This window comes from Sparus aurata, chromosome 11, assembly GCF_900880675.1.
Source record: "Sparus aurata chromosome 11, fSpaAur1.1, whole genome shotgun sequence".
NCBI lineage: Eukaryota > Metazoa > Chordata > Actinopteri > Spariformes > Sparidae > Sparus > Sparus aurata.
This window is the reverse complement of record NC_044197.1, coordinates 12632974-12641775: the sequence shown is the minus strand read 5'-3', so window position 1 is coordinate 12641775 and position 8802 is coordinate 12632974. Positions and strand designations below refer to the sequence as shown.

General features: G+C 41.5%; 1 protein-coding gene across 2 annotated transcripts in view; it reads right to left on the bottom strand.

The window, feature by feature from the left end:
* The window catches only part of sema6bb (sema domain, transmembrane domain (TM), and cytoplasmic domain, (semaphorin) 6Bb), a 138498-nt gene that overhangs the window by 21864 nt on the left and 107832 nt on the right, over positions 1–8802 (bottom strand). For both annotated transcript variants that reach the window (XM_030433231.1, XM_030433229.1), the window contains one exon: positions 5294–5352. In XM_030433231.1, the coding sequence (XP_030289091.1) occupies positions 5294–5352 (59 nt within the window). The remainder of the gene's footprint in view (positions 1–5293; positions 5353–8802) is intronic.

Below are 8802 nucleotides of genomic sequence, written 5' to 3'. Positions count from 1 at the left end.
CATCAGCCCGGGAGAGATGAAAATCGATTCTCCCTCCAGCAACTGCTACTCTCTGGCTAAGGAGAAAGGGGAGGCAGTTAGCTGGGCTCTAAGTAAGGCCGTCCATCCATCTCCCTTTGAGGTCGGTAGACAAGGCTTTTGGAAATCAGTGCAGCACTGACTGTAACTGGAGAGGCACCAGAGCAGAGGAGCAAGAATGGCACAATAAATGGCTTGTTCTTAATCATCGAGTCTGTGAATCCAGAAGCATAATTTCCCCCCAGAAAACTGAATATAACAGGTCTGACCTCATTCTTAAAGAGCCAGTTCATCCAATTTATTAAAAACTTTCTTTCTCGCTTACTGTGCCTCCTGCAGCATCCAGCCATGCAGACAGTTCGGGTTTTAATTTGGCCAATTTTTCCAAACAAATGTGTCTGAATTCTCTGCCACCACCAACACAACTGAGACAACTGCAATGTTCTGAAATGTTTCTAGCATATATAATGCCAGCAAGATCCCCAAGAAAAAGAGACACCGATGGAACTATTTGCTGCATATCTAAAAGGCGACAAACTGTGAAAACCACTCCCGTCACACGACTGTTGTCAACTTGCCAGAAACAATGCCCCCCCTACTCTTCAAGAATTCTTCACCGGATCTACTGTGTACTCGAGAAATATTCCCTCAAAACCAGAGAAAATACAACACAAAGCTTTTCCTTGTCGACTAGACTAGGTAGTGAGAAAATGTGTACTTGGAAATTTAGATGAAGTTTAGGTAACTCATTGTCAGCTTCTTTGGATTGTGAAAAATATGTCTATTTGCAACTGCTCATCACTTAGTGCATACAATGAGTGTTGTCATTGTTTTCAGCAGTGGTGAACTCAGGATGTATGAGAGCCATGGGTGGAAGAAAAAGGGCGCACCAGCTGTACCAGTTTTATATTCATAGTGAACTTGATCGTGTTCTGTCCACTGGAAGGACACCCTAGAGGACACTTTATCATGTTTTGCATACAGGAAAGACACCCTACGGGACACTTTATCATGTTTTGTCCACTGGTCGGACACCCTTAAGGACATTTGATCATGTTTTCTCCACTGGAGGGACACCATAAAGGACACTCAATCATGTTTTGTCCCCTTGAAGGACACCCTTCAGAGCACTTTATCATTTTATCATAGAGGCATCCAAGAGGGCGCTTTTGCGGCCAACCAGTGGTTTTCAGAAGCTAAAACAAAGAAGAATTTGCCTGTGTAAACTTTTCAGATTGCTTAACTTGAATACTTGTTATGACAAGAGAGCATGAAAATTGTGAAATGTCTGTCAAACAATGTACTGTTGCTCCTTCATTCCTGTTCTTCTAAGGCTCCTGTGACCCTTCTGATTTATCTTGTGACTGACTGAGCCACCCCAAACACACACACACACACACACACACTGGGAGCCACTGATCTAACCATAATCATGATTGGAAAAGCTGTTCTTCATGCTTATTGACTGCTGAAGATGGGTGTGTGAATTTTGATTTGCTACTGCGGGCCTGAGAGGGAAAATTGTATTTAACATGCAACGGCAGAAAAAAAGACTCTCCTCCCAGAAAAGAAATGAGCAAAGGGAGAGTGAAAATGAGATGGCTGAATTTCCCCATAGAGAGATAGAGAGGCCAGAGCCTATCTCACCTCCCATCTGCTGGGTCGAGATACAGACAGGTGGAATGAGTCCAATATAGATATGTGAAAAAATCAGCGACCAAAAGCCTTCTGTCTATTCCCACAATCCAGATCCCTGAAGAGCCTGTGCTGGTGTATGTGAGCATATGTGTGCGTTTGAAAGTACACGAATGAAGAGTGCATGTCCTGTGTAGAAGACGTTCATGGACACACGCGTAAAATGTATAAAGACGGCTTTAAAGTCTTAGTAACAGTTTGTCATCTCATTGACGCTCAGCCTCTCTGTCTTCCTCCGGCTGAATATTGCAGACGGCTGAGAGAATCTTTTTCTTACAGGGAGACAAAGAAAGATGGACTCAGTGTTAACGGGAAACACTGAGCAAAGCATCCATTTTACAGACAATGAAAGTGTCAAATAAAAGACGAGATATGATGAAAAGACAGATAGATAGGCAAGTTCATCACAGTACCTGAAGACAGAGCGCCGTCTAAGTGTTAGCGGCAGCCGACAGACGGATGCTGCCTCTCATTCCTGCCGTGCCAACCCTAGCAACTCTCATTCATTCAGAGACAACAGCGCTCACCTCTGTCAACAAGGCATATTTCATGGCGGGATCAGACACGGGAGCAAAGAGGCCACAGAGCTCAGCTATCTCTCAAATCCAAGGACAGAGGACAGCAGGACATCGCTTCACTGTCCACGAGGAGCAGCTGTCAAAGCCAACACACTCACACCTCTGAGTAACTGACATTCTTTGTTGTGTACAAATCTGAAAGATGATTCTGCTTGATACTTGTGGCCAGTTTAAAGGAGCACTCCGTGGATTTTGTTCATGATATGTTCTGTTGTTGCATTATGAGGAAAGGGTTTTGGTTTATTGGCCCATGGTTGATTGACTGCATATCTCTTATGACGCTGAGGGAAGTTTTAATCAGGAAGAGCACATTTATGCTACTTATCAATCACACTTCTCTCTTTCTCAGCTGACTGTGGGTGTTTCCTCTTTCAGTTAAACCAGCTAGAATAAGCCACAGTTGTCTTGGGCCAATCACATCACTGCTACCAAACTTTAAAGGTGCTTTTGCCACCTGTCAAAGTCCTGCGCCAAACAACTCCAGAAACAGCTGCTAACTGTAAGTTCAGTTAACCGTGCAGCTAGGGGTCGTTTGGAAGTGTTGTTTACTATCAGACTGTTAGTTTGAGGTATGACATTGTTAGGGGCTAGTTGGTTAGCATGCTAACTTCAATAGATATCTCTCCACGCAATACACAAACGTCCTTGCCATAACCAAACCCGACACGCCACCATAATTAAAACTGTAATTTCTTCCTACTCTGGTGATATATTTTTTTTTTACCGTTTTGAATGCTTTAAACTAAAATCCTTACATATTGCATCTTTAAAACTTTCTCTGGCCAAATTCCTCTCCAGTGAACCAGGTCTGAGCTGTTGGTCTTGTGTGTGGACTCCATCAGGAAACTATCTTGAACAGCTGCGCTGCCCCTTTGAAATACGACGAAGCCTACTCGCCAAAGACTGTTCACATTTTTCATCTTTATTGTGCACATGTCAATAAAATACTTGTTCACTCCTAAAACATCTCCACTAACTGAAATCACAAGGTTAAACATGGCGAGGCAAAACGATGTAAGAGTAAACCAAGGGTGTATACTTTTTGTGAAAGTACTAAAAATGATACTGAAAATAGTGGGGTTTTTTGTGATATATTTGAGTTATTTAAGAAAAAGAGATTACGACTTGTGCTTAGATAAGAGCTGGATTACTGCCACTTCATTAAGAAATGGGTCAGTACGCTGCTTTGGGAGAGGAAAATTGAATTTGTCCAGTGAGTGATCTCCGGGGAATACAAAACCCGATTCAGTTATTTTTTTTTCTTTCATATCTTCCATATTGAAATTTTTTTGGGGCATTTGTTTAGTAACCTGAAAAGACACAAGTGAGCTTATGAATAAGATCGACTCACGGACCTGAAATAGATGTTCGAACATGACACATACATATTGGTGATGCATTTTATGGACGTTCAAGAAGAAAAACACAATATTTCACACACAATCGTTCATGTGGATTTGTTACCGACACAGCTGGAATCTGTTTCCTGCTGACATTTTGTAAAGGTGTTTTATAATCCTTTGAGGGATTGACAACGAGACAGCATGACACGCGTGTATCTGTTTGGCAGACCCTTTTGAATAAAGCGACGCACAAATGAGAAACAGCCCGAGCCGCAGTAGATTAGAGAAAAGTGCTGTGATGATCTGCAGTGTTCAGTGAGTGGAAAAAAAACCCAGCTTTCTCCACCTTCAGTATCAGTGTCGTTACATTCTCTGACCCCGAGACCTTGAACCAGAGGTCAAGATATAACAAGTATCAGAAGAGGATCTGAGACTAGAGGTTGTAAAACACTCCATTAGCACTGAGCAAGAATAATTATGTTTATCTCTCACCCACTGGTGTATACAGAAGTGGAGTAATGATCTTGGAAGATGCACTTTTAATTACAAGCTTCCTGCACAACAGTGTGCATTTGGTGAAGTGGAGCTCCCTCGTGGAGAAGATGTTTCTCAGATATTTCATCGACAACAGCAGGACACAAGCACAACATCGTCTGTTTTGAATAAAGAACCCCCCCTCGGAAGATCAGCGATCTCTCTGCACGACCAACTGCTTGAGTAAGGTCCCCCACATGTTCTATAAGAAGCTACACATGGGCTCGATGAAGACAAATTACTAGCTTAGCGTCGGCATGCGTAGGGCGAGCATCAGCCATCAGTTACAGAGGTCGTCCCCAGTGGTTTGGCGGTCAGAGGACCTGAAGTGAGAGCGCGGCATCAAACAGGGCGCCCATCTGAAACAGGATTAGAGTTGTACGCGGACTCCGATTATGCAATATTTATCTGTTCTTTTCTCCGGGAGCACGGCACATGAACTCAGAGAACTTTCAGAAGCACAGGATTAATTTGCACGCATTGGAATTAGCGCTCAGATCAAAGGGAGGGGGTGTCATGGGAGTACCCGAAACCTCTGTGTATCTAGAATAGAGATTTCGCTTTGCTGTGTACCACTTCTATTTTCATAATGATATGGAGAGAGGGGGAAACGAAGAGTGAACATCAAGGGGAACTCGCGCTGGAGATGAATATAATTAACCACATGTATACTGTATGCAACAAAAAACCCAACAAACCAAAGCAAAGACGGCATACAAGTAAGGACAGAGTAAACATCAAGACGAATAAAGTTAAGCTAAAACACACACAGGGATTTTCTCGCCCGGCTAGGAGGCAAAATGAAACTAGCAGACCATCTTCGTGTCGGATCTCTGCGGTTACTCTTGGGAGAAGTGAGACACTACAGAACACCGAAGTGATTTGGGACTTGTCTCCGTGTTTATTTGTCGATTTCCTCTGTAAAATCTACCAGGCTTCCTGCCTCTCTTTTACTGTACCGTTGTTTACCCTGAAGGTACACAAGTTATATAAGGATCTGGACAAAGACAAGAGAGCTATTAGCTGCAACACTTGTGGGCAAACACACACAAAGACACACACACACACACACACACACACACACACACACACACACACACACATACACACACACACTCCTCTTACCGTCACAGTCACCCAAGTGGGCCACGTTTCCCTGTTCAACATCTTGCTCGAACGGCAGTCTGCAGAGGAGGAGAGACACAGTCATTAATCAGAAGGCACAGAGGCACGGCTACCCAGCCACTGACACACAGCACAGATCCACTCTGAGAGAGGAAAACTATCTCAATGTTACAACAGAGGACAAGGTACAAGGGAGTGGATATCTCTACAAGCTCCTTTAACACTTCCGATTGTAGGATAGTTTTTTTGTTAGTGGAGAATAAAAAAGAAATACAAACAGCAAGAAATCTCAAGAGGCCTTTGAGCTGCCAAATATCCTGCAATAATCACCATTTTAATGTAGAGATAACCACTTGTGCCTGCAGGGTCATTAATTAAGCTAATTAATGCACTGAATTGCAAATATTTGTAGGTCAGCACAATCGTCTTGTGGTATGAAAGCAGTTTCAAGTATTGAGGAGTTAGAGTTTTCATTATGGAGCTTAAGGTCGCGAGGCTCTTTAACAAATACACATTATAACATCTCCAGATAAGCTTCGTTGTACCGACAAAAAAGCAATTTGTCAAGTGCACGTTCAACAACACGTCAAACTTCACTCATATTCCTGAAAAAAAAAATGTGAACATATCTTATTTTTGCAATTCTATCCCTGCACTTTAAAACTCATTTCCCATTCAGGCGACAGGGGAGCACCGGAAAACTCAAAGGACAATCAAATATGATGAAGTGAGGAAACGGAGAGGAAATGAGAACAGCACACAGACCAGGTGCTCACAATGACAAAACACAACTGCTCTTAATCAGAGCTCATATCAAGGAATACAGCATCGAGTTGCAAAGGACAGGCTGTGTGTTTGTGTGTGTGTGTGTGTGTGTGTGTGTGTGTGTGTGTGTGTGTGTATGTGTATGAATAAGCCAGTAGGTTTGCTTGAGCACAGAGCACATTCAAAATACCTCTGATTTAAGCTTAACATGCCGGTGCAACAACTCAACACTTGATAGTGTCAGTATTGTCAAATGCAATACATTACAAAAGAAAAGGTATTCATACTTGCAAGGTTACTTTTTCCATTCGAACATTTACATTCACACTGAAAAGTGTTTTAAAGCAGTAGTTCAATGTTTCAATATTTTGTTTTTTTTGCTGATAGCTAGATGTTCTTATAGAAAAATCCAACTCCCAGCTTCTAAAACGTCACTAATCTACGCAAAAATCTAAATCTTAGGCAGAAATTGCATCCTGGAACTTTTTCTTTTAACACTTTGCAAGAAAGCAAATAAGTGTATTTTCTACAATTTTTAACTTTCCCTTTAATAAGATGACATATCTAGAATGAAATCCTTTGTCTTTAATACATGATCTGTAAGGTTGATCTAATATGTTTTAAGAAATAACTACATTCAAACTGCCTAAAAGTTATCCTATACTTCAGTGACCTCTTTGCAGCAGAGGTGCTTAAGAGACATGATGCAAACCTGTGTAATATTTCGAGGGGAGAGTTTAAGAAATGAGAGGTAATTCAAAGCTACAAGCCCTCCTGATATCAGGCAGGTATTGAATACTGGCTAACATTTACAATGAACATTTTCTGGTTGATATGACCTTCATCACATCTTTTGTGTTAATGAATCAGTCAAAACCGCTGACGACACATATTGGACTAGTTGGCCAACCTTTGAAGAACCAGCGCAGAAACTACTCGAGGATACTGAAAAAAAGCTCAATGGGACAAATGACCGAGGAGTCAGTATTCTGCAATTTGCTAAAAACTCTGGCATCAGCGCCGCCAACATTTGTGCTTTTAAGCCTGGAAATCATGGTGACAAATGACTCCATGTGCACTGTGAACCTACAGCAGCTGTCATCTTAATAAAGAATAATGGTTTTTGTTCAGTTGGCTGCCTCTCGTGGGCTGTGGGTCGTTTACTTTGTATACATTAGCTTTGCCTGTGGCTCTGTGTGCGTGTGCATGCGTGATTTGTTGTTCCTTTTTGCGGTGTTCAACACATTCTCACAGGTACACCGGCTCTATATTTAAAGACTTCAAAGTAAAATGAGAAGAAATTGAGACCATATGTTTATTCATGTTGGATGCTGTTGTAGACAGTGTTTAATTATTCTCAACCAGGGGTGCTAATTGCGAATATTGTGCTTTTACTTTTGTGCAATCAAAAGAGTGTGACTATAAGAAAGTGGTTTAAACAGCTAGCAACGAGATAGATGGTTAAAATGATTAGCTAAAAGTAATGGATAAACAGATGGAATATTGGATGAACAAATGGATAAAACGTCTGAATGGTAATCAGAAAGTCATGGATAAATTGATAAAACAAATAGCTGTGAGCAATCAAAAACAGTTGAAACAATAAACAGCAATGGACAAATGGCTGAAATGGTTCACAAGAAGAAATGCATAAAATGTTAAAAAAGTGAGATACAAGATAGATGGTCGAAATTGTTAGAGAAAAGTAATGGATAAATGGTGGAAGTTGTTTAGCTTATGGTTAAGTTATCGTACATTGTGAGAACAATTAGCTAATTAGCAAATGGGCAAATGGTTGACACAATTATCTTAAACTAGGCTTAGAAAGTGGTGGTTGAAACAGTTAGCTAGGAGATGGTTGAAATTGTATTGGGCATGTTAGCAAAGCAGTTTAAAGTAGACCCAGTGGACAAGTGGTTGAAACATTTAAACAGCTGGTTGACATTGTTAGCTTAAAGTAATGGATAAATGTTGAGATATTTGATTGGAAGGTTAAAATATTGAGATAATGGGGCTAAAACCGCTGAAACATTAGCCAAAAGTAATGGATACACACTTGGTTTGTCTCTCTATTCTCACTGGCAGAAGTCCAAGAAAGTGCAGATATTTTGTTTTCCCTTTGTTGTGCAGTAGCCGACAATAACAGGAGTGAACAAGACAAACATGGGACAATCAGAAACACTTATAAGCACAACAATAAAACCAAACATGCTCCATTTTCCTTTCAGGTAACAACTACAGCACCTGCTGTCATAGAATATATATATATATATATATTTTCCTCAGAAACTGCCCAAATAACAATCTAATGTTATATAAAAGCTCTCCTCTGGCGTCAGTTTGCAAAGAAAGGTTGCATTAGTCTACAAAGAGGAAATCCGCAGTAACTCGATGCAAAATCGATTGTCAAGTTGACCGCCCTTGGTAAATCGAATCAGGACCAACACAGAGGCCTTTAATAGTATAAGCAGGCAGCCTGGGGTGGTATTTAAAGCCCATGTTGTCTGTTCTGCTGGCACTACACCTGTGTTTTGAAGCCTTAACTCAATAAGCAGCCTGACTAAAGAGAGATTTGATTTCACTGGAGGGAGGCACCCAGGACTGGAGGTGAGCTGTCAAGACAGACCGCTGCGTATCAGTCGCGGGAAGAGAAGAGAGGTCACACAGACACACATACTCATACATCCGCGCACACACAAACAGATCCAGACAAGCCACTGTCTGGGTGCACGATGCAGACAGGG